The sequence below is a fragment of the Perissodus microlepis genome, chromosome 12 (genome assembly GCF_051167445.1).
Source record: "Perissodus microlepis isolate ML-2025 ecotype Zambia chromosome 12, ASM5116744v1, whole genome shotgun sequence".
Classification (NCBI taxonomy): Eukaryota; Metazoa; Chordata; class Actinopteri; order Cichliformes; family Cichlidae; genus Perissodus; species Perissodus microlepis.
In genome coordinates this window covers 19,397,940-19,424,611 of record NC_140472.1, presented here as the reverse complement: position 1 = coordinate 19,424,611, position 26,672 = coordinate 19,397,940, and the positions used below count along the sequence as shown (strand labels likewise).

The 26,672-nt window shown below is 39.7% G+C and overlaps 2 protein-coding genes across 5 annotated transcripts; one reads left to right on the top strand and one right to left on the bottom strand.

The window, feature by feature from the left end:
* Nucleotides 1-67: 67 nt before the first annotated feature.
* On the top strand, nucleotides 68-5,166 carry usp39 (ubiquitin specific peptidase 39). Its single transcript, XM_084945324.1, has 13 exons — nucleotides 68-264; nucleotides 564-642; nucleotides 723-817; nucleotides 898-1,034; nucleotides 1,742-1,894; nucleotides 1,984-2,209; nucleotides 2,303-2,377; nucleotides 2,727-2,794; nucleotides 3,039-3,227; nucleotides 4,118-4,260; nucleotides 4,394-4,529; nucleotides 4,657-4,743; nucleotides 4,887-5,166. The coding sequence occupies exons 1-13, from the start codon at nucleotides 204-206 to the stop codon at nucleotides 4,938-4,940; spliced, it is 1,503 nt and encodes a 500-aa protein (XP_084801450.1). The 5' UTR covers nucleotides 68-203; the 3' UTR covers nucleotides 4,941-5,166.
* Nucleotides 5,167-5,204: 38 nt separating this feature from the next.
* Nucleotides 5,205-19,503, bottom strand: sftpbb (surfactant protein Bb). Of its 4 annotated transcripts, none has more exons than XM_084945328.1 (13): nucleotides 19,249-19,503; nucleotides 12,866-12,994; nucleotides 12,460-12,550; nucleotides 8,335-8,387; nucleotides 8,147-8,224; nucleotides 7,910-8,032; nucleotides 7,633-7,764; nucleotides 7,451-7,531; nucleotides 7,180-7,363; nucleotides 6,954-7,096; nucleotides 6,675-6,755; nucleotides 6,272-6,382; nucleotides 5,205-5,703 (listed from the first exon to the last, which is right to left on the bottom strand). In XM_084945328.1, exons 5-13 carry the CDS (start codon nucleotides 8,168-8,170, stop codon nucleotides 5,659-5,661), a joined length of 924 nt encoding a protein of 307 aa, XP_084801454.1. In that variant the 5' UTR covers nucleotides 8,171-8,224; nucleotides 8,335-8,387; nucleotides 12,460-12,550; nucleotides 12,866-12,994; nucleotides 19,249-19,503; the 3' UTR covers nucleotides 5,205-5,658. The 4 variants fall into 4 exon arrangements, with proteins under 4 accessions (XP_084801454.1, XP_084801455.1, XP_084801452.1 ...); XM_084945329.1 differs by having other exon boundaries at nucleotides 8,147-8,221; XM_084945326.1 differs by lacking the exons at nucleotides 12,460-12,550; nucleotides 12,866-12,994; nucleotides 19,249-19,503 and adding an exon at nucleotides 8,640-9,276.
* Nucleotides 19,504-26,672: the final 7,169 nt, after the last annotated feature.

Here is a 26,672-nt window from a genome sequence, read left to right as displayed (position 1 = left end):
TTAGTTTTTGGTAAGTGATTAACAGTGTGTATAGCGTTAGTAGGTTTTTAAACTCCGGGTTAGGTTTTAGTTTGCTACTCCACGGCTACAACGCACAATCGCCGCGAGTTTCGAGGCGCACCGTGTTTGACCCATTCATCACTCCCTCCAAATAACGTAAAGTTTTAGCTTCTCCATTGTTTTGACGCCGTCTCTCTGCTGCTATGGTTTCTTTGAAGCGAGAAAGAGAGGTGGATTTAGATGATGATGACAATGAAGACGGAGGTAAGTATATTCCTCAAACGTATGCCCTGCGTTTGGTTAGCAGTTAGCGTTGTTGTTAGCCAGTGGTGTGTTCGTTTTTCTTTACTGGCCTGTCCAGTAACGCATAGACGGATCAATAAGTGTCTCCACTGTGTGCTAAAAACAACGATACCCCTCATCTTAAAGCACCCAGTGTTTGAAAACAAGCATACCTCACAACATTAAAGCTAAGCTAGTTAGCATGTTTAGCTCATTGCTTTGAACTGTTGATACATGGTTTGGCTTGACATTTGTTCTTCTTGGGCCACTTCACGTTGCAGTGGCAGCCAAAGTGGGACGAGGACATGCAGTAGAAGACCGAAGAAGCCGCCACTGTCCTTACCTTGACACCATAAACAGGTAGGCCGGAGTAGACTGTGTATTGCTATTAAAGCTGTATTCCACCTCCGCAGGTGAATTCACGTCTGTCAATCCTGCAGGAGTGTGCTGGACTTCGACTTTGAGAAACTCTGCTCCATCTCTCTCTCCCACATCAATGTCTACGCCTGCCTTATATGTGGGAAATACTTTCAAGGTAGGCAAATTGACATTTTAACTGGGGATCAGAGACCCTGTTGTACTTGTACTGATTTGTGTGGGTTTTGTTTTTTGTAGGAAGAGGTCTGAAGTCTCACGCGTACACTCACAGCGTACAGTTTACCCATCATGTGTTCCTCAATCTGCATACACTCAAGTTTTACTGTCTGCCAGATAACTATGAGATCATCGATTCATCACTAGAAGATATCACAGTAAGTAAAGTAATGCTTTTCCTACTAAAACTAAAATTCATGTAATCTCACTGGCCACTTTATATGGTACACCTTATTACTACAGGTTTGGACCCCTTTTACCTTCAGAGCTTGCTTATTAATTCTTCATGGCAGAGATTCAACAAGGTGATTGAAAATTCCTCAGAGAAATTGGTCCATTTTGACATGATAGTGTCAGACAGTTGCTGCAGATTTGTCAGCTGCACATCCATGATGTGTGGCTCCTGTTTCATCACATCCCATTGCTTTGAAATCTGGTGACTGGAGGCAATTTGAGCATTTAAACTCATTGGACCGTATTCACTTATCTCTGTGACCAGGATAGACAGCATTAGCTACACCAGAGGGACAGCTCAGGTTGAGCAGTTTAGAGGCAAAGTTAGAGACAAGTCTGAGGGAGGTTTGGACATGTGCAGAGGAGGGATAAGGCATATACTGGGCTGTAATGAGAAGAGGTGAAATTGAGGCAGATGATCCGCTGTGATGCCACCTAATAGGAGCAGCCGAAAGAAGAAAAAGAAAATCTTCCAGTCTGAATTGTGACTGGATTGACTGAAGAAGCACCAGTGTTTTCAGTCTAATATGATACTAACCATGTTCTGTTTGATTTTGTCATTATTTCTGAGCTCTGGCTTTGTAAGAGTTACCACAAACAGCTGATTTTCTTACATTTCTTCTCTCTACAGTACGTGCTGAAGCCAACTTTCACCAAGCAGCACATTGCGGGGCTGGACAAGCAGGGTAAACTGTACAGAGCCTATGACGGTACCACCTACTTACCGGGCATTGTAGGGCTCAACAACATCAAAGCCAATGACTATGCCAATGTGGTGTTACAGGTATGGATATCTACCACTCTAGATTTTATTAATTGTTGTACATTTTTTGAATAATGTCCTCCCTTCTTATTTGTGTCTCTCTTTTCAAGGCTTTTTCTAATGTTCCACCTTTGCGAAATTACTTCCTGGAGGAGGAAAACTACAGAGGAATCCGCAGGCCCCCGGGAGACATCATGTTTCTCTTGGTGCAGAGGTTTGGTGAGCTGATGCGCAAACTTTGGAATCCAAGAAACTTTAAGGCCCATGTGTCGCCCCACGAGATGTTGCAGGCTGTAGTGTTGTGCAGCAAGAAGAACTTCCAGATTACAAAGCAAGGTATTGCTTTACATTCACTAAGTTGTACTTTCTGGTCTTAGGTAGGCTTTCAATACAGGTTTTGGTGCTAATTGATTGTTTTCTGTTCTGCAGGTGATGCTGTGGACTTCATGACGTGGTTCTTAAATGCCCTGCATGGTGCTCTCGGAGGCACAAAGAAGAAGCCATGTAAGTGGGAAAAAAAGTGGATTTGACTCTTAAGTTGTTTGGTTCTAATGCAGTAGTGCATCTTTAGCCTTCTGTTGTGATATTAAAAGCATCTTAAGGACTTTAAGGGTTAATTAAATTAGTATTTTTTTGATTCTCAAACCTTGGGTTTCATACAGAATCTGCAGTCTCTGCACAAAATCATATTGTGACTGTGCAGTGTGATGGACAAGCTCCGTGGACTATGACGTTTGCAGATGACATTGTGATCTGTAGTGAGAATGTGGAGCAGGTGGAAGAGATCACTTTGACGGTTCACCTCATTATGAGGCCACTAAACCTCCCTTTTCTTTTCCTTCTCCCCTCATAGCAATCATTACAAAAGCATTTCAAGGCTGCATGCGGATCTTCTCCAAAAAACTCCCACACCCAGATTTGGTGAGTTTCTTGCTTGTGTTATAAGATAATTATTTAACATATGGACCTGAATAAGTTTAGTAATAGAAAAACTTGACGTTATTTGTTACTTATTCAAATTCTTTTTAAGTTCTGCACTCTTTAAGATTCAGTTCTTCTAAGAGTCCAATAACATTTTACTATGTATTCTGTGAAAATATATAACTCATTTCCTGTGAATTGAGTTGTTTATGTTTTGATGACTTTGATTTTTAAAATCTTACAGCCGCCAGAGGAAAAAGAGGCTCTGCTTACAACAGATGAGTATCAGGAGCAGATGTCTGAGTCTTCCTTTCTGTTTCTGACCCTTGACCTCCCAACTGCTCCACTGTACAAGGATGAAAAAGAGCAGCTTATAATCCCTCAGGTCCCTCTCTTTAACATCCTGGCCAAGTTCAATGGCAGCACAGAGAAGGTACCGATTCATTTTAATCCTACTGGCTTTGATAATCACTCTCACAAAGTAAAAGAGCTTGCAAATACTGCCATGTCAATATCGCAGTGGAGTGATCTGTACTACTGATGGCTGTGCAGTAATATAAAGTAGAAAGTGCAAAATTGAACTGAAGGTTAATGTAGCTGACACAACTACAGCCTATATCTTCCTCTCTCCTCCACTGTGCTTGCACAGATGTGGAGAACAGCTGCGCACCTCTTGAGTTTGTGCCACACACTTAGTGTCAGAATGAAGGAAGTGCGCTGCGTATATCAAGCGCAGCATTATGCCCTTTAACATCCATGACGTAGCCACTGGGCTTAACAACTTTTATTGCAGAAAACCTGCAGTGATACAAAAGTTTGCATTGAAACTTAGGTTTTTACAGTCTATAAGCATTATTAGCTTTTCCGTTAATGTCCATGAACTGTCGTGTGGTGCAAAGCTTAGACATGTTTGTCTTCTTTTGCTCCTGGTTATTATTGCTTTGGTTCTTTGCAACCAAGCGTGATTTCTGTCTAGCATCGTGAGAAGTTTCACCTTTCAGGCTGTTCTCTAGAATCCCTTTCCTTCCACGTCTGCCTCTACATCGACATTTCTCCTCAGGGCAGTCCTCGATGCTACAGCTAATGGCCATTCAGTCATGTGGTACAAATTGGTGTTGCATAAAAGTCCACTTAATTTGATTCAATACAATCTCTTCCTCCAAAAAAAGAAAGAAAAATCTGTTGATAACATTAATTTTGAAAGGGTGTAATCTATTTTAATTGAAATTAGAGCATTTAAAGCTTAGTGTTACTTAGATGTGAGTTTGTTCTATTAATAATTGAACACTGAGAACAAATCTGTGTATTTTCCCTTAATTATAGGAATACAAAACCTACAAAGAGAATTTTCTCAAAAGGTTCCAGTTGACCAAACTGCCTCCGTACCTCATCTTTTGCATCAAAAGATTCACCAAGAACAACTTCTTTGTGGAAAAGAACCCCACAATTGTCAACTTCCCTATAACGTAAGTGCCATTCATGTATTCAAAATGTAGCCTTGATCAAAGACATTATACTTACTGCGTGTTGTATCTGTTGTGTGTTCATTGTGTCTTCGGTTTAAATGACGGTATGTCGTCCCTTTGTGTAATTCAACAGAAATGTAGACCTTCGTGAATACTTGACAGAAGAAGCTCAAGCCACCGAGAAGAACACGACGTATGACCTCATTGCAAATGTAGTGCATGATGGGAAACCCACTGAGGGAGCGTACAGAATACATGTTCTGCATCATGTAAGCATCTAGAACCTTTTGGTACTGCTGATAGAATTAACCGAGCACGTTAATGCTTTTAGCCAAATTGATTTTGTAAACTGTGGCTTGTCTTAAACGGCATCCGTTTGTCTTTGTGTTTAATCAGGGAACTGGAAAGTGGTACGAGATGCAGGACCTGCAGGTGACTGACATCCTCCCTCAGATGATCACACTTTCAGAGGCTTACATCCAGGCAAGTCGACCACTCAGTTTTATGTGCAACATCCACAGTATGAAGCAGACCATTGCATCTTCGGACTGTGATATTGACGACATGCGTTAATTGTTTAACAAGGAGTCCTTTTAGTTGACAGTGTGCTTTCCCCCCCCTCTCAGATCTGGAAGAGGCAAGAAAGCAATGATGGAAGAAACAACCACATGGGGATTTAAAGTATTCCTCAGTGTGTGAATGACCAGAGGCTTTGTGATTGTCCTGGACATGAACTGGGTATTTATGTGTTTTAAAACAACAGAATGTTGAATGAGAGTGGCAAGAGAGCATCAGGGCATCCTTTACAACCACATGAAGCAAATGTTTGCTTGGTTTTTTTTTTTTCCCCACAGTTTTATCTTTTTACTACTTGGAAGTTTCTAAATAAACCAGGTCCAGTACACATGTCTGTCTGCAGATTACATTTTTTTTTACACCACACCTTTGATATAATTTAATACCACTTTTATTCATATGTGGTCATTTGCAACAGCAGTCAGGACAAGATCAAATAATGTTACAGAAGCAGCAGCTGCATCGATCAGTCAGTAGTTTCCATTATATTCTTAGAGCTCAGCGTGTGGCTTGCAGATTTTCACATTGATAATAACAGCTATTGTAATACACAGAATAAGACTTCCTGTTCAGCCTTAAACTAATGTTTCAGAATGAACCCCAGCCTCAGTGGGACACTTCATGCAAACTGGAAACTTCATGTGTAACATTCATAAGGCTTATTGACTGGAATATGGAAAATTTACCCATAAAACAGCAACAATAACAAAAATGTAAAAAACAAACAATCAGTGCATCACAGGTAGAAAACATTTAACAGTTGATCAGTTTAATAAAAAGTAGGTCACTGTGTGCACAAGGCTGCAGTCAGTCTGGCAGGCTTCACTCATTCTTCTTCCACATGTATTTCTCACAGTAGGCTTGATTCTGCAGATTGAAAACACAAAGATCTGAAACAAACGTAGCGTCTCACAGAGTAGCAGTCTTCTCTGTGTATGTCAGAGGACAGGAGAAGACATAATTAAAAGACACATTCAATTAACTGGTGATTTTAACATGTAACCTGGGGTAGACCCCAACCTGACCAGTCTCAGTGGATGGAAATTGCTTGTATTCTGATCAGAGAGGACATTGTGTTACATGTTTGCCACAACTAAAACTCAGGGCAGACTGAGCTGTCTTTCCATACAGATCCTGATATTTATATAAGGAGTATTACTGATGCAATCAATAAACATAAAAAACTCATCAATAGGCTAAATTATTAGAAAAGAGAGATTGGAAGACTCTTTAACAGATAGCAAGGGTTTATCAAATACAAAGAAGAGTAAGAGCTGGGTCCAGCTGGCGATCTGAAGTGTTTTTCTTTAAGATGGGATGCGTAACTTTAGGCAGCCAGTGGCAAAATCGATTTAATTGCTGTATATTTAGTTTTCACATGGATGTTCGTGTCTTTTATCATTTCACACTACTAATAATAAAGAATTTCACGTACACCACACTCCTGAGCAGTTTCAGCATCTTTGCACCAGTAGCTTGGTCCCCAGGTACAACGATTCTTTCCCAGCGGTTCCAGCTGCTTCGAGGCCACACACAGATCAGCTCTCTGCAGGACAGATGGAAAGAAACATCATGAGAACATGAACAACACCTAAAGAATGACAGCTGCTCATGAGTGGTGCCATCAAGTGGTTACTTGTGTGTCTGTGATTGATATTGCCCTGACTGGAATGATTCACATCGTAAATTTGCAGATCAGTGCACGTTTGTGAAGGTTTTAGTTGCTGAATTTCTGTGTCGCTGCAGGCCGTGGTAAAAATTTGAATTAGTGCTGATACAGGCTCTATGTTGCTATTCAGATGTAGACCCATTGACAATAACCTTTAGTTTATTCTTACTTCACATGCATGAGGATATCCCATCTGGTTTCCCAAGACCTTCTGCAGCCGTGAGCCGTAGATACTGGTGAAGGCTTCACACTGAAAAGAGAATCAACAGTATTATTGTGCTGTGACACTTTAAAGACTCGAGCGAAAGTCCAGACAAGAAGCTGAATGATCGCATAAAAAGGTTGGAGAAATTTACCAAAATGCTCACTGGCTTCAAGTGTTTTAAAGTTCCATATAATTTGTAAAGAGTGTTGTTCTAAGAGTACCACTGTTAGCTGAGAGTCAGACCTTAGGGATGGCGGTAGGGTGGATGTCACACACAGACTCCAGGAAAGCATAAGTTTGAGCTTCGGTGGCGTTGAGGCCCTGGTGTAGTCGGCTCAGCGCAGCCAGTATGCGGCATGACTCACAGTCTGATGGGAGGAACACCTCTGGAGAATCAGCAACAGTAGAGCATTAATTAGGTGAATGAGGAAGTGAGCCAGGTCCAATCTATACATCAATAACAACAAACCTGGAACCGGCTGCTCATTGAACAGACAGAGGTGCAGAAGACTGCATATCGTGTGAGGTGCAGCAGAAGACAAAAGGAATTCGACAATCTCGACGCCATATTTATTGATGAAATCATCACACTGGTCCTTATAGTGCTTGGGTATAAGATCGCAGACCTCCCTCATGACCTTCTTTATAGCATCCTGCAGGGCAAGAAGGACAAGGCAGGGTTTACACGATGTGATGGATGGTACGGTTCTTTAAATGAACCAAAGTAAAGAAAAGATGACCTCAGTCATATTTTTGGGCAGCAGACTCTCCAGCTTCTTGATGATAAACAAACACAGGGTGCAAACTGGGTTGAGCTCGTCCTGGAGAGAGAATTAGCCGATAAGAGGCCCATTTCATAAAATTCACAAAGGTTTCACTTCACTTTTCAATTTATATTCGACTTCTGCTTTCTCATACTGACATCTGTCTTTGTTCCTGTGGCCAGTACGCGGCTGGATGTATCTGTGCCAGCTACACGGTGGGAGAGTTTCTGCACTTTCTCTTTCTCGTGAGGAGCACAAAGTCCAAAAGCTGCACAAAGCTCTCCTGGTTTCTACAAAAAAGCAAAAGCAAAAAAACAAACAAACCCCAAAACACAATATATCAAATATTTTAGATCAAGTAAAAGGACTCTCAGAAGGCTTCAGTGTTTACTGTCTTCTTTCATAAAAAGAAGCCTCACTTGAGGTTAAACTCACCACGTGATCAGGGGTTTGATGCAGGATTTTGGGCAGGTAAGTCTTCACCTGTAAATCACACTCTGACACCTGCTCTTCAGGGAGGCGGCGGCACAAAGCGTGCAAGCTTTCATATACGACTCCCTGCAAAAGCAAGCAAGGGTGTGGCAGCCACTTTATTTAATAAGCATTTCTTCAAGCCCAGTTCGTGTCGCGAGTAAAACAGTGAAGTGAAAGTAAAGTGAAACCGTTCTTTACCTTGGTATCGCTGCTGAAAATCATGTTGGCCGACAGCTGGATGATCTGGCTGCATTCTGGACAGATATCCAACGTCTGCTGAAGCCACAGTGACAAAATTGCTCAGTTTTCGCACTTTCATGTTATGCAAACAGATACAGTTTTGTTTAGTTTTTTTTTCCAATACATGTGCTCTTTTCAGGGCTTACCAGAGATTTCTGCTTTATGAATGACAAAGGGTCAGTAATAAACCTGGAGTCTCCTTCAGTCAAAAGAGAAAAGAAACAGAAAACAAGACAGAAGATTGCAGGTAATGGCTTCAGCATCGGTTAGCATATAGTTACAACACTACAAGGGGGTTATACGTTTTCAATAAACAGCAACAACAGCCTGGTGTAAGTTTACATTATATATTGTATACAGTAGTGTATAACTGAATAATGAATAAATGTCGTCTGGTGGGGGGCGCAGTGATGCAGACATTAATGTGATTGTGAGTAAACGTCCATCTTACCGGGCCACAGAGACACCGCGAGGATCACGAGAACAAATCCAGATGCAGACATGGTTTAAGCAGCAGAGGACAACACAGAGCGGATGATTTTGACTATAAAAACATCGGTGCAGCTGTTTGGGTTGCAGCGGAAGTACAGATCGATCGTCTTTACCCTATCAGAACGTCATGCGCAATGCGCAGGCGCCTCGACTATTAAAGGCCATACGCTTCAAATTAAATCTCTAAACTTCCTTAGTTATCTATTGCAGTGATAAATACAGGCTAAGAGTGGATAAACGAATATTTTCCGAGACTGAGCCTTGGAGGCGCATGTCTTTTAGGGGTGTCTGGTATAAAAACTTGACGCTCTTGACATAACACTGAAAAGCAGAAGGGAATTGAGAGTCAAGGCTCCTTCGCCAAGAACGTGGCCACTTTTTGTAGTTTTATTTCAGGTTGTCTGGATCCTCCACTATAATTCACTCGGTTCTTCCTGTGCCCATGCGCCATATCTCATCAGATTCAGTTAGTGTCATTGCGCCGACAAACAACACCGATCACGTGCCTCTACCTTGGCCCATGAAGAAATCTAAAATGACCACCAGATGGCAGCAGAGCTGAGTAAATGTATCTGAGCTGAGGCCGGAGGGCGACAGAGCACTTTAAGAACTTATTCAGTTATTCTGTTGAATAAATTATTGTAATAATCGTAATAATTACGATATGTCGAAGACCCGAAAATAAAACACTAATAATAATAATAATAATAATTATAATAATAGCTTTATCTATTAAGGCTTTATAAGGCTTTATAAGGCTTCAAGTAACTTAAAGAAGTCCAGACGCTTTTCTTTGCAAGCTCCTTTGACTACGATGACCTGGATGACTGAGAACCTTCACAGACACAAGGCTTTATAAAGCGCTTTCAAACAAAGTGCTGAACAGTTATTGAAGATATAAAAAGACAAATAAATAAATACAAGCAATACAGAAAAAACAATACAATTAAAAAAAATGATAAAAACGAATAGGCATAAAACTAACACACACACATATAAAATACACACTACACTTAAAAAGGGATCTATACAAAATAATTAGCCTCTTCTAGTTACCCTGCAAATAAGAGCAATTCCTTATCATAATTGTGAAGATTACATTATGAAACCTGCAAATGAAAAATAAAACAGTCAATTAGTTGTTTGGTTCAGGACCTTTTTAGAAGTCTGCCCCTGCAATGCTGACCGCACCACTGTTTGGTTATTCACCCATTGTGTTTTCAGCAACTTTGCAATGAAGACGGAGCTCTTCATGATTGCAGGGTTCAAAATATAGTAAAGCATAACTACTCTACAGAGGGGCGTGCTTTATTTAAATTAGCTTTTGTTTTTCTAATATATATTTAGATTAATCTCTGTTTTGTCATAATTTTTTTGAATCCATATTCTGTTTTTGGTGGACCTTTAAGTATAACCTGAAATAGAGTGGTGTGAAAAAGTTTTTGCCCTCTTCTTGATTTCCAATGTTTTGCCTATTTGTCACGCTTATATGTTTCAGATCATCAAACAGACATTAATATTAGACAATGATAAACTGAGTAACTACAAAATGCAGTTATTAAATGATGATTTCACTGATTACGGGAGAAAAGTTATTCAAACCTACCTGGTCCTGTGAAAAAAAAGTAACAGCTCCTCTTCTTAACTGTGATTGACCACATCGTTCGGAAAGCTGAGTTCAGTTTCACTAAACTTAATTATGTTTTCTGGGAGACTTATTGAAACAGGAAGTCATTTAAATAGAATTAGTCTGACAAAGTGAAGCAGGTTGAAAGATCTTAATAAGCAAGACCTGATGCCTCGATCTAAAGAAACACCTGAGCAATAAATTCAGTGACATCTATCAGTCTGCAAAGGGTTACAAAGCCATTTCTAAAGCTGTGGGAGTCCAGTGAACCAGGGTGAGAGCCATTATCCACAAATGGAAACTCTGGAAAAGTGGTGAAGCTTCCCAGGAGTGACGGGCCTACCAAAATGACCAGCAATGACTCATCCAGGAGGTCACAAAGACATGAACAGACCTGATTGTCCTAAACTGATTGAGATGTTGTGACATGAGCTTAAAAAGGCTTGTTTTCATAAAAATTGAGGAAGACATACATGAAAATGTTCTTTTTTAAATTTACTGGCCAATTGAACATGGTTTGTTTATTCAAGTCTTTAAATATTTAAAGAATGTCCCCACAACAAAAATGACTTGAAAAACATGTTTTTGTAAGGTTTGGAGCTAAATGTGGAAAAATGTTGCTGTTAATTTCAGCATGTTTCAGTATACAAACAGCACCCTGCTGTCTCTGCCATTGTACTTTTGCACAGATGCCTTTTCATTTTTAACCCTCTAGATTAGCTGCTGTCCTCAGGCAACAAATTTCCATCTCTTAATTTTTTATTTATTTAATAACACTAGACTGTTCATTAAAATGAGGAGCAGAAGAGGGTTGGAGGTGCGGGAATCCTTTTACAGCACAAAGCTGTGAGGGCTGCAACCTCTGAGGCTAATCTTATCTTTATACGTGTTTAAATAGAAATAACCATATTAATAAAAAAATATGTGCATGTGCATGAAGTTGTAAAGAAGTACATCTACTTGTTTAAACACTGAATGTTTTCATTCATGGCAAATTTATGAGTATAGACCACTTTTATCAGGGCAAACACTACGTTGGTGCTTGTCAATTCTAAGTTTGTGGAGCACAGGAGAACCTGTGTGCTAAAGTTTTGAAAACTGAGTTTTGGAAAAATAGATTTGTATTTCCAGGTAAAAGAAACTAAAAAAAGAGACTGTGACTGAAGCCAAATCTGTGTCCTTATCTTGCAGGTGACAAGTCAACAAGTAATGAAACTTGGCTAGGTATGTGAACAGCTAAGTAAAGCACAGATAGCCAAGAGTTATTGTTCCTGGTTGTGTGCCCATTTCAATGCATCTCTGTCATAACTAAGACATTATTAAGAAGTTACATAGAAGTAAGTGTATCATAGTTTTAAATAAACACAGCAGTGACTCAGTGGCGTCGTCTGGGTTTCATTTACCCTAGATGCAGTAGGGCTGCAATATCTCACATGGAGCGTACAAATACCAAAAGACAAGAACAAAAGATGTCTTTGTTTTTGACTGCAGTAACAATAATTTTCCAGGAATAACTTCCGTACTTTGCATGAGAGAGTAAAGGTGTCATTAGATTAAGTGAAATGAATATATTTTATCTATAATGTATGAACTTTTATTACTGCACATTTGTCATTTGTTCGATTTTTAAGAACATTATGTTGTGCTTAGAAAAAATGTTGAATGTTGGTGACAATACTACCTGCCCAAACCCCCCCACCCAACAAACAAACAAACGAAAAACGTAATTTGATTGGCCTCCCTCATTTCTGATAATTTAAACTTTATTTATCAACATTATCTGAACATCTGAAGTTTCTGCTGCTTGAAATTTTATCTTGGTCATCAGGTGTAGTAATTTAACTTTATTCAACAGAATTAAGAAAGTTTTCACTGTCCTAGGAAAATTGGATTCAATCAAATGCACTTGATTTACTGGTCATCAGCAGGTGTGAACACCTTTATAAAATCAGAAGGTTTGGCACCTTGCTGGTCTGGAGCATTCAGGCATCCTAACAGATTCAGGTCAGACCAATGCCCAGAGAAAATGGCAAAAATAAAATAACAAATTAAGAGCTACATCTCAGATCCACAGGTCTCATTTAGTGTGGTAAATGTTAAAGTTCATGACAGTACATTTAGAAAAGAAAATAACTGAACAAGTATGACTTGCTTGTCAATTTTCAGTCATGGTGATGGAGGAATGATGTATGAAGCCATGGGATCCGAGCACCTTACAATCACGGAGTTGGCCATGGACTCCCCTGAAAAACAAAATATTAAAGTTTCAAATATGTAGTCATCTGTCCCACAGCCACAACTCAAGGTGTTGCAATGGCTGAGACCATAAATGTTACACACACACACACACACACACACACACACACACACACACACACACACACTCACATGCACGCACACACGCACGCACACACCTTCATACATCAAGTTACTTTTTGCACAACCCATTGCCATTGTTGCACTTTTCTATTGCACACTGTTGTGTCTGTAACATTCTGTTCTGGTGTTGCACTGTTTTTGTTTGTTTTTGGGTTTTTTTGCAATTTCTGTACACTTACACTTTATGTAGTTCTGTGTTGATTGTCTGTTATATGTAGCACCCTGGTCTTGGAGGAATGCTGTCTCACTGTACTGTGTACTGTACCACTGCAGATGGTTGAAATGACAACAAAGCCACTTGACTTGACCTAAGAGGAGTGAGAAAAAAGTTCTTCACAATGATGTGAAAGACTGATAAAATTCTTCACGTTACTAATGAATGATAAAAAATTCAGCACAATTTAGTTGCACATGTACAATGACAATAAAGGGCTAATCTCCTATTGTTGTACTGTTGAAAACGGTCGTACAAGCTACCGAATCATGAATCATTCACGGTGTAGAATCTTGTGAAAACGTATTTTTTCACATGACTGTACATCATTTGGCTGTTTGGTTCATTCGTTTTCTTGTTGTTATTATTTATAAAAGAATCAACCAAAAGATTTCAAACTGACTGGGACAGACTCAAAAATATTCCTGAACCAACCTCTAACTGATCTAGACATGGAATTATTTTACTGGTGGAAAATCAAAAGACTACCAAGCTTCAACATATGCACTGATATATTAATGGCTCCAAGTCACACAGTCACGAAACAAAACAAAACCCCACAGAACTATGTTCAGTGTGGTTTGGCTGGGAATTGAGTGAAATAGTTACCGCATTCCTGCATGTTCTTGGCACTAATACAGATTTTTCCCCACCCCCTGCTATTGTTTTAACATGTCTGGCCCTCAAAGAATTTCTGAACTTCTTCCTGGAACATTTGTGGCTTTAAACTTATGTAGGTTGTTTAAGGTGTCTTGAGTATCATCTTTCTTTCAGTGTTATTAAATATTGTTTTCTTTTCTCCTTTCAAGATGGCTCCGATCACATTTCGCGCAGACATGCATTCTCCTATGACCGTGTATTAGTGTAGAGTAAAAAGAAACAAAACATCAGCAGGCTTACTCATGACTTATATGTGACTTATAGAAATTGAGAAAACACTGAATGTTAAGTTTTTGCAGACTATCCAAATAGCATTTACTGAATGAGTGATGACTCTCCATATAATATTAATTAGTATAATTTGTATTATCAATAAACAGAATGAACCATTATTTTCAAATCCAGTCAAAGACATGCACTATTCAGTACTGTCATGAAAGTCCAGTGGTGTAATATTTTTCTACAGATAGTACCGGTGGCTACATAAAGCAATCTGAGAAAAAGTCCGGATTGCTAGACATAGTCAATAGTGGAAAAACCCAGATACAGCCAGAGAAAAAAATCATTTGAGCCCCAGGTGATTTTGTGATTTGATTTTTATCAGGCGGATTTTGTCCCACTCCTCTTTGCAGAAGACCTTCTCCAAGTCATTAATGTTTCATGGTTGAAGTTTGGCAGCACAAACCTTCAGTTCCCTCCACAGATTTTCTATGGGATTAAGGTCTGTAGACTGACCATGCCACTCCAAGACCTTAATATGCTTCTTCTTGAGCCAGTCCTCTGCTGCCTTGGCCGTGTGTTTTGGATCACTGTCATGCTGGAATACCCACCTATGACCAATTTTCAATGCCCTGGCTGAGGGATGGAGGTTCTCACCCAAGATTTGATGATGACCCCATCCATCCTCCCTTTGATGCGGTGCAGTTGTCATGTCCCCCTGGCAGAAAAACACCCCCAAACCATAATGTTTCCACCTCCATGTACAATGGTGGGAACGATGTCCTTGGAGTTATAGGCAGCAATCCTCCTCTAAACACGGCGAATTGAGTTGATGCCAAATAGCTTGTCTCATCTGACCACAACACTTTCACCCAGTCCTCCTCTGAATCACTGAGTTGTTCAGTGGCAAACTTCAAATGGGCCTGTACATGTGCTTTCTTGAACAGGGGGACCTTGTGGGCACTGCAGGATTTCACCCGTGTGCACACCTGTGTGCGTGAGCATGCTTGTATTAAAAGGTTTCTCCATGTAAGTATCTAATAGTAGGTGTTGGGAGCCATAGCCCTGCCAACAGGACATGAAGCAGGCATGGAGGAGATCCAGGCCCCAGACATCTAGAGGCCCTCCAGAGCATAAGAGCCCATGGAGGATCAGAGGGCAGCCATGTCACCCTCCTAGAAAAGACCTGCGGAGACCCCCAGTTTTCTTGTAAAACAAAGGGGGGCCTAGTGAAAAAAAAGTTTGGGAACCACTGCTGGAAATGATCATTGACTCATGTTAACAATAAACTTCAAACAGTACCTCCCTGTCTCTGTTCCTAACATTTATAATCAGGATTTCACTCAGGCTGCATCAGCTGAATCTGTTATTTGTAAATATCAGTATTTTTTATTCAGATGTGCACGTAAGAGTGCACACTCCAGTGAAGTTGGTGAGGAGATGTACCAGACTGATCCCTGTCCAAAGGTATCGTACTCTAACTATGACCACTGGGACAGGCTGTAGCCCCCCACCCTACCACTGTGAACCTGAATTGATTAGGCAGAAGAAAATGAATGGATAGACTGAAATTTTTTTAAAATGTTTTTTTTTTTCTAGAAATATGAGCTGTTGGTGTGTCCTTGGATTTGGTGGTATTAATATTAGAGCTAGCAATCTTTCTTAGAGAATCTCTACTATAAGCCATGTTGACTGAAATTATTCCTATGTTTACCTGAAGGCCCGGACAAATATGCTGGGTGAAGGATGTAAACTAAATCACATCTTAACTGTTTACAGTTAAGGAACATGTTCATATTTAATTGAAATATGAACCAGTGATTATTTTTCATAAATTTGCGATCATTTTTTGATTGTTGATTCCAAGATGGTCTGTTTGGCTTTTTTTTCCATTGTAATTCTCTTTTCAGTTTGCCAGAACAGTTCTCCACGCACTCTAAAAAATGCTGGGTTAAAAATTAGCCAATTTGTAACCCAACGCTGGGTCAAATATGGACCAAACCAACACTGGGTTGTTTCAACTTAACAAGGTTGGGTTACTGTTTTGATCCAGCACACTGGGTTAGGATAACTATCCAAAAATTGAGTTAAATTGACCAATGTTTAAAGTTGGGGTTGCCAAAAATTGGGTCGAAACGCAGAACCCATCACAAGGGTTATGTTACCATTAACGTTTGGGTTAAAATTTCTACTTACTATAAAATTAAACATATAAAAACTAGATTCAAAACAGATTTTCTCAAATAATTGTTTTATTCCCATATGATACATAGAATATAGACAAACAGAGTAGTTAATTATCACTTTTTAAACTCTTGAACAAGTCTGCCAGCACGCTGAGGTCACAGAAACAAGAAAAAAAAGCTTGCATTCCCAGTGTTGTTTGCAGTTTTCTGTCATCATGATCTCTCCTGAAGTTTGTCACTATTAGCCAAGCAGTAAGTCCACAATACTGTAATGATGATTGTGACTTTGGTCATTGTTGCAGAAAATTTTAATAATATATAATATTGTCTGTGAAGGTTCTCAGTCAATAGTCAAAAACCAAGGCGCAAAATAACTGCCCATGAACTGAGAAAAGTCAAGCGTGCAGCTGCCAAGATGCCACTTGCCACCAGTTTGGCCATATTTCAGAGCTGCAACATCACTGGAGTGCCCAAAAGCACAAGGTGTGCAATACTCAGAGACATGGCCAAGGTAAGAAAGGCTGAAAGACGACCACCACTGAACAAGACACACAAGCTGAAACGCCAAGAAATATCTCAAGACTGATTTTTCTAAGGTTTTATGGACTGATGAAATGAGAGTGAGTCTTGATGGGCCAGATGGATGGGCCCGTGGCTGGATTGGTAAAGGGCAGAGAGCTCCAGTCCGACTCAGACGCCAGCAAGGTGGAGGTGGAGTACTGGTTTGGGCTGGTATCATCAAAGATGAGCTTGTGGGGCCTTTTCGGGTTGAGGATGGAGTCAAGCTCAACTCCCAGTCCTACTGCCAGTTTCTGGAAGACACCTTCTTCAAGCAGTGGTACAGGAAGAAGTCTGCATCCTTCAAGAAAAACATGATTTTCATGCAGGACAATGCTCCATCACACGCGTCCAAGTGCTCCACAGCGTGGCTGGCAAGAAAGGGTATAAAAGAAGAAAAACTAATGACATGGCCTCCTTGTTCACCTGATCTGAACCCCATTGAGAACCTGAGGTCCATCATCAAATGTGAGATTTACAAGGAGGGAAAACAGTACACCTCTCTGAACAGTGTCTGGGACGCTGTGGTTGCTGCTGCACGCAATGTTGATGGTGAACAGATCAAAACACTGACAGAATCCATGGATGGCAGGCTTTTGAGTGTCCTTGCAAAGAAAGGTGGCTATATTGGTCGCTGATTTGTTTTTGTTTTGTTTTTGAATGTCAGAAATGTATATTTGTGAATGTGGAGATGTTATATTGGTTTCACTGGTAAAAATAAATAATTGAAATGGGTATATATTTGTTTTTTGTTAAGTTGCCTAATAATTATGCACAGTAATAGTCACCTGCACACACAGATATCCCCCTAAAATAGCTAAAACTAAAAACAAACTAAAAACTACTTCCAAAAACATTCAGCTTTGATATTAATGAGTTTTTTGGGTTCATTGAGAACATGGTTGTTGTTCAATAAGAAAATTATTCCTCAAAAATACAACTTGCCTAATAATTCTGCACTCCCTGTAGTTTTATTTTTATGAAAATGATGAACTTCACATTGTGTATCTAATCAAATAACATTTTGATAAATCTGTTTCATTCTCATACAGAAATGTCTCTAATGTAGACCTGTACAGAGTAGTGTAAGCTATAAAATATCATAAATGAAACACTAACATTTATGTAAAACTTTTTTGAATAAAAAATGAACAAGCACTTTATAGATTTTTAAAAAAGGATCTTAAAAACAACACTTTTTAAAATCTTTGGTCTAAGTGGTCATCAAAACAGAAAACAGAACTGAACAGTTTTCAATAATAAACTGTACCATGCACTAATATGACACATCTCCCAATAACAATATATATTTCAAAGTTTAAAACCACATGCAGTGCGTGACCATGATCGGCACACTGTTCACTGAGACCCTGAACACCACTTCTTTGAAGCTTTCTTCTTCTTCTTCTTCTTCTTGCAATCAAAATGAAAGCAGAAACTGGACGAGGTGGTTTGATCTACTGAAAGGAAAAAGCTGAATATCTGAGCTAAAACCTGTCAGGTGAAATAATTAACAATAATTCAATGCAATGTCTCAGGTAGCTTAGTCCATTATAACTGTTGATACAACCTCAGTACAATTAATACTCAGTGTTAGGGAACTCCAGTGTGGGAACTAGTGGCTTTTATGATTTTATGCTTGTAATCATCTAACTTTCATCCATTCATCCATCCATTTAACTTAGGAGTAAGAAATTTCAGGTAATGCTGTCTTTAACTAAACGACTTGGTTCACTTTGTGGCTGGGCTGTATGTGCGGATATATCATGTCAGCTTGGGCAGGAGTACTTGTCCCCTGTTAGCATTAGCATTACTTCTGAATGCCATCTGCTGGTTTGAAGAGAATAAACCACAAAAAAGATGATTTAGTCACTTTATCTGCATCATGCATGATTTTCTCATCCTGTGGGCAACAACATACATGGATGCAGGTTTATTGTTAACGTTTGTAAGGTTTATTTATTTAACATATCCAGGTCCAGCCCCACTGTGTACCAGAACTGGAAAAGCACTTAAGAAAATGTGTGAATAAATGGACATACATCAACATACTATATTTATCCAAACAGACTGGACCAATTATGCTTAACAGACTTAGAGACTTTAACAGTGTTTTCTATGTAAGAATGTCTCGTGCTGATAGACCTGCAAACTTGACAAAACTGTTTTTCAGACTACAGGTAGCTGTCCTCAATGTATCCAATTCAGGGTCACAGGAGGATGAAGCCTATCCCTGCTGCAACAAGGCAAAGGCAGGACAGGCTCTCAGTTTATTGCAGGGCTAACACAATACATGTGACAGAAAATCCACTTAAATGTTTGTTTTTTATAATAATAATCATAATTGTGATTATAATTATTATTTGAAAGTTTCTTTATGAATAGACTTAGATTTTTTATAACCCCTAGAATATAAACCTGAGCTGTTTCAGATTCTGAGCTCTGACCTCAGTGTAAGGTGGCTATGTCCTCACTGCAGCTGCCTCTCCCAAGTACTTCTGCTTCTTGTCTTACCCCAGACAAACACGCCTTCCTTTAGGCGTACATTCATACAGAGGTAATCTACGGAAACACACTAGTTCACTCTTTGATAGAGAAATCATTTTCTGTGAAACATTTCTGTAAATGAACATCGTGTGGAGAATTAATGAATTACTAACATAACCACATTATCATGACTTGTTAATAGTTACTATATAAATGCTGTCCATTTATATGGTCTTACCTGTAAAGACTGCTGTATTCATCGGATTCCAACTAGAGCGGATCTGGAGTCTTCCCATGCTCTTGTAAGTGATCCTCCATCTGAATGGATGATAACAACCTTCTGAACAAACTATCAGTTGGAGATGGCCCATACTGGCCCATAACGATGGGACTGATTTCAGCTAATAACGTCCATTTTATGGACTGATCCATAGCTGGTGTTCCTTTACCCATGCTCCATCGCTACGAGATGTATAATCGGCCCTTTGTGCGTCATTTCGCTGAGAAACAACGCCGATCACATGCGTCCCCTTGGTTCATGAAAAAAATAATCTAAAATGACCATTAGATGGCAGCAGAGCACAGTAAATGTACCTGAGCCTAAGTCACATGTGGCCCGTGGCAGATGGCTGTTCCCTCTTAAAGTGAGATAACTTTAGAAGTTCAGTTGTTCTGTTGATGAAATTACACAATAGTGATAAGGTCAAAATCCGAAAAAACCCAACACTACCGCGAGAGGAAACATCAAAAGCTTAATTTCATACCAAAAACATTGTGATTTCAAACTTTGTCCTCCCTCGGGACAAATCTGTCCACACCAATATAAAATACCCACCACCCGTGAAACACTACAAATATAAAAGCGCTTATTTACATCACATTACAGCCCCGCTCTCAAAAACCGATGAGGGTGTAAGACTTCCTGTGAAGCTGGATTTAAGAAAAAAGTACTTAAAGTTTTTAAAAACACGTGTAGCACCATATATTGTAAATATGGAACATATTTTGGTTGGTTGGTTGCGGTTAATAGACTTACATTAGTTTATGTTTGCAAAATAAAGACAGAATCGATAACTCAGAGGAAAATTTGTTAACGAAAACCAAAGTAAGATATAATTGAGCTTTTATATGTGTAGTGTTTCATTCTCTTTAAATTTGGATCTATACCACATGAAAATCAGTGACACTGCACACAGTGAAAACCGCAGTGAAGATGGAGCTTTTTTATGACCCCAGATAGCAAAATATGGTAAATGGCCAGCATTTGTATAGCGCTTTACTAGTCCCTAAGGACCCCAAAGCGCTTTAAACATTAAGTCATCTACCCATTCACACACTGGTGATGGCAAGCTACATTGTAGCCACAGCCGCCCTGGTTGCCCTGAGGCGCACTGACAGAGGCGTCACTGGCGCCACCAGGCCCTCTGACCACCACCAGTAGGCAACGGCTGAAGTGTCTTGCCCAAGGACACAACGACCGAGACTGTCCGAGCTGGGGCTCGAACCGGCAACCTTCCGATTACAAGACGAACAGCCAACTCTTGAGCCAGGATTGCTAAAGAAACACAGCTATGTACAGATGCTTGTCCTTACTTGAATTAGCTTGTGTGTTTATAATGTGTTTCTTTTTAAATCCCTGTTGTGTCAGACATTTTATCAATATTCCGTGATGATCAGCTGATCATTGATCAGTTTCATGCTTGAAGTAGCAACAGGAGAGGGAGGGGGAGAGAATGAGAGAAGAAGAGGCAGCTGTGCATCATAAAAAACACAGAATAGATCCAGCTTTGTGTCTTTTTTTCATTCTAGCTGAAGTACGGGGCAAACTTTTCAGCTCAATACAAAACACGTAATATTTTCTCTGAATACGGAACGATTCCATTTTTTACTGGACGGTTGGCAACTCTACTAACTAACCTTATGAATAAAATAAAGTTCACTATCAGTAACATCATAGCACCCACCCAGCTGTATAGAAACTCCGTCATGCTAGCTAGCACGCAGTACAAGTTATTGTAACTGTAACAAGTCAGCACAACGAAAATAAACTACACCTAAACTTGGTTTATATCTGACCCAGATAGACTGCAGGTCATAACTTCTTACCTGAAGTTCAGTTCACCTGACAGTCGGACCGGCAGCCGCCTCGGGTCTCTCCTCCTCCTGCCTCTCCTTTCCCTCATCCATCTGCTGGCCTCTGTGGAAGCTCCGCCATTGCCAGCACCAAACAACTGAGTTATTTTTACACATGGCCAGCATCTGGCCAAACCACCACCTTTCATTGTTTATACCGTTACAAACAAACAAACAAACAAAAAAACCGATCGGCCCACCGGGCAAATGCCCAGGGCTAGTCCAGCTATGATCTGGAGAGCTTCTCGTCGTCTCCCAACTAGACTGAACAGGAAAAACAGAGGTGCCAACACCACCAATTTTCAGCATCTGGAATTTGTACCATCTGGTGCTGTCACACATTCAGTCTCGGATTCTTCACCACTGAAATTGGCATTAATCAATGCAAGGTCCGTGGTGAACAAGACTTTCATATACCGTGACCTGTTTGTCTCTCATGGGTTGGACTTTCTTTTTATCACTGAAACTTGGCTACCCACTGATGATCTAGCTGCTTTTGTGGAATTGACTCCTGAAAAATGTAACTTCCTTAACACACCTTGGACCTGCCGTGGTGGCTTGACAACAGTTTTCAGAGCTCACTTTAAATGCAGAATGCTACTCAGGAGTGACTACACTAGTTTTGAACTGCAGCTGTTTATGCTGGATCTGTCCTTTCCTGTGCACTGTCTCTAGTTTATAGGCCTCCTCACCTTAACAAAGATTTCATTCAGGAATTTTCTGTCTGTGACACTGCCAACCACTGATAAACCTATCCTATTTTTCTTTCTCTTAAGTTTTTATGTATTTAATGACACAAGGATGTTCGATAAGATGACGAGTAAAATAGGGTTTGAGATTTGTCCTGGAGGATTTGCAATCCTTTCAGGGTTTTCAGTTGTAATTCTATCCTTTTCATGATTTAACCTACAAGCAGCACGGCTGCAGTGTCTTACATGCAGAATCAAGTTTCGCAATACTCGTCAGAGAAAACACAAAAGATAAGAACAAAAGATGCTTTCTTTTTTGTCTGCAGTAATAATAATTATCCCATTGTTCCTTCAGTGGGCTGGTTTCAGTTATTATGCAAATGTGCTGTTTATAAGGTTGGGGAAACCTGCAGTCAGCTGAGACTGAAGAAGTCACTTGGATGAGTGACGAAACGTGTCTCCTACAAAACGCTACGTCCAGATGAACAGAATCAACTTTTTGGAGGAGAGAGAGTCTAATTTATGTTGTTCCAAACAAAAGAAAGGTTACTTGCCAAACTGTGCAAAATTACAAAAGGCATAGCTATGTCTCTAATCTCTAACTTTGCTCTGTTTTATTTCAGCAGGATCAGTATTTGTACAGGTAATGTCCATGTGTTTAATCATGTTTTTTTACTTCAGTTTTTGATCTACTGCAGCATATTTGGGGTTATATGCAATAAATGAGCAGGTCAAGAAAGAAATCCTTCCTATTTTTCTGTTCTGTCCTCAGTTACTGTGACACAAAAGCATCTTCCGTGATGCTTACATCTCTGGTAAAGTCTCACAAGTGTCAGCTCTATTGTAATACTAAGATACCAAGAAGATTTACACAGAGTTTGTAATTGCAGAGAAAAAGTTGACTTCCTGTGGATATGCCATAATTATTTAGATATAAAGAATAAAGGCTTTTCATGCATCGTGAAATTGTAGTAGAATTCAAATTCTGAAACAGGGGCAAAAACACACGGGACGCTGTAAAGCAGTTGGTGACGTAATGGAACGCAATGCGATAAGGTGCGATAATAGTCACGTGACATTGACACAGCCCTCGGAACAATCCATCAAATCAAATGTTCTACACAGGTTTCGACGGGTACTGAAACAATTTTTCGATTTTAACCCAGCGACATGTACTTGAAATCTTTTTATTGGTGGAAAAACAACCTTTAACATATGCACTTGTATTTTAATGGCTCCAAGATTCAAGTCAAACAGTCAAGAAGCAGCAGCATTTTTTTCTCATCCCTCCACAAAACCCGAAACAAAACAATATCTCACAGAACAATGTTCAGTTTCTTGGGCAAATGGAGTGTTCTTTAGTTTTGCTTTTGTGATCACCTTCATCTGCCAACCCGGTACGTAGACTGCTTGGCAGCAATCCTGATTTTTTTCACCCGCTATTGTTCAACATGTAATCTTCCTGGAAGATTTGTGGTTTCAAATTTGTGTAATTAGTTTTGAAATGCCTCAGTGTCATATGTCTTTCAGTGTTTTTAAATATTGCATCCTCTTTGCTTTTGAAACAGCTCGGATCACATTTCACGCGCTCACATATCTCATGTACTCACAAAGGAAAAAATATCGTAACAATAGTCTTAGGCTTCCCTGTAAATATTTAGAAATCACTGAAAACACTGTTAACTCAATTGAAACTTTTCACATGCATTTACTGAATGAATGGTGAATGCCCAAATTATTTTAATGAAGTATTATCAATAAAGATAACGAGGCATTATTTTCAAATCCAATCAGAGGCATGTAGTATTCAGCATTGTCATCGACGTCTCTAAAATTACAATTGCCAGTAGTGTAAAATGACTAAGTAAAACTCCAGCGTCCTGTTTTGTGACAGTTTAATAAAAAGTCAGGATAATCCAGACACGAAGAAAGGTATTTCCTAAAATGTGTCTATCGATACAGTCAATACCGGCATACACTCCGATTTTTATCAGTTGATTCTCTAGAAAACAGATTATGACAATGGAGCCACCAATTTAAAAATATCAGCAACTATGAAGAGTTTTTGCTCTACCCAACCAGCCTTAACTCCATTTTTATTCATAATGTTTTGTAAAGCAATTGGTGATTGTCCAGGAAGAGCTCACTGGGCCTTAATTTAAACAAAAACAGTGGTTTTGAGCTATTAGAACGTGAATTTAACATAATACATATACCGGAAAGGAAACCCAGATATATCTGTCATAAAACACAGACATAGATTCTTAATCCCACTCTGAAATTCACTGTTCATTGTTACAAACGCACAAGGGTCAGGAATAAAAAGGGAATTTGAGATATATTAGAAAAATAAATATATGAAAATAGGAATAGACATAATAGCGCTGTCTGTCTAGAATGTAAAAATTTAACGAGCTTCATTTAATCTCTACATTTCTCGCTTTCCACAAAACACGCAGGAGTTGTCAGATGTTTCTTCCTTTATAAATCCAAGTAATCTGGGTGGATAATTGATTAAATCAGAGTTTGCATCCTAAAGTTTTTAATATTCTTAAAAATACGTTTTCATAAATAATCCTCTCCAAAACAAACAAAACATTTCCTTGTCATTACAAAGTCTTGTTAGCCAGAAAGAAGCTAGCAGGGAAGAAAAGGCTTTGTAGAAATAGATATTGCGCCTTGTCAGGTTGGGTTGAATGGAAAGCAGAGTTGGAAATAATGAACAGTTACAATAAATAATGTAAATAATAATGAAAACAACGTATGCTGTCAAAGCCCAGGAACCGCAGAACAGGAACTAACAGCAAGAAAAGGTAGAGGAAGAGAAAGAAGAGAAAACTCATTTCTAATTCTTGATTTAATACTTTTAATAAGTCAACTCCACTGCTTGCCGTATGCTGAGGAGTTTCTTATGATTCCAAGAAGAGGAAAGCTCTTGAACCTTCTTATGACACCTGTCTGTTAATATTTCAGGAAAATTAATGGATTTTACCGATACATAAATAAGACCTGCACCATTCATTTTACTGGAAAAAGTCTGCAGATGAATTGAAATATGATAAAAAATGAGAAAACACTGAAAACTACAAGCTCTTATAAGCTCCGATTCCATGCGCAGTGTACCAAAGGGAACGCACACATGCTTATATGCACAAACACACACATGTGAACTCCTCCCTCATTCCATCCTAGGATGACTCAATGTGATCAGACAAACATTGGTCACGTTTCAAGTTCAGCATCTTTTATTAGCGCATGCATCACTACATTCCTTAAAAACATTTACCAGAAGAGGAGCCTGATTCCCATTATTTTCGCCACAGCTACTTCCTGATTGCTGCCAAAATAGAAACAACAGATTAAATAGTTGAAATAAAACACAATCCCCTAGAACCCGGTTTTGTTTTGTTATTTGATACTTCTGTTACCGCAATCCTGCACATGCTTGGCAGTAATACAGATATTTTTCCTCATTGTTCGTTAACATGTCTGGAATTTTTTAACTTCTTCCAGGAACATTTGTGGTTTTAAACTTGAATAAGACGAAACATTTTGAGAACTTCTGGGAAGTCCACCGAGAATCAAGGACAGTGTTATCAATATATCAGAAAGCTCATGTGTAGAATGGTGACACTGAGGCTGGAGCGTGAGCGCCTGAAGCCACACGGAGGACTCCCAACTGAAGCGGCCTTTAGTGCCAGCGGAGCAACAGGTGGAGACTTTTGGCAGCTCCGGGGACCGCCGAGAGCCAGCCGAGTTCCATGAAAAATGCGCCCGACGTCAGGGGTGAGCCACGGCTTCCAGCGGAGTTCCTCCTCCAGCTGGGCAAAGGCTGCTCAGCGTCGCTCCTGAAGTTCAATGTCTGCTGGGTCCATAGTATGGTCGCAATCTTCTGTCATGTGAAGGCTGTGTGCAGGCAGGAGTGGTGGTAAGGACGACCCAATGTGCAGACACTTGGAGGCAGAAAGTAAACTCAAACTCAGATTTATTGCTAGATGGCAAACAGAGAACTAGCAAAACTGGGAATACAAATACTAAACTGAAAACAATAATAAACAGAACTGCAAACAGACAGCCCACACAGCAAGATGAGGGTAGATCACAACATGGACACAGAGAAACACAGGGCTTAAATACACAGAGGGAGCAATCAGGGAATGGGTAACAGGAGGGAAACACAGCTGGGGCAAATCAGGCCTAACAAGACAAAGGAAGCACAACCAGACACATTAACATGAGACACGGACTTTCAAAGTAAAACAGGAAACACAGCACAGACTCACAGCTAGACACTGCAACAGAGGGAACAGAGACGTAGACTGACACAGCGATACAGCAACTATGGAACAGAACAGAAACCAGAAAGCACAACTCTGACAAAGACCGAAACAAACTAAACACAAGGAGCCAGAAACAAAAAAAAGTGCAAACACTGGAGCCCGGAAAACAACCAAACAAAAAAGTAAAAAAAAAATCTTTAAGAGAGGAAAAAGATTATTAGAAAGTGAAAATGGTTCCACTTGTGTACCGCACAGTAGTGTGGTAGTTTCAGTTACCGTTTAAAAAGGTGGTATTCAAAATACAGTTACTTTGTTGAAATAAATGGATTACATGGCGGCCTTTTCCTGTTTCATATGTTAGGCTATGCCCTCTCTATTTTTGGCAATTCCACACCGGTGGAAACCCAAACAAAACACGCATTAAGAGGCTCAAATGCCTGTATGTCACGTCTCATAATGACGTGAAGAAATATTTTTAAAAATTACTGTTCAAAAAATGATTTAATATGAAGGCAGAGTGTGAGAGGCATAGCCCTAAAGAACGTAGCCTCATGGGCAGT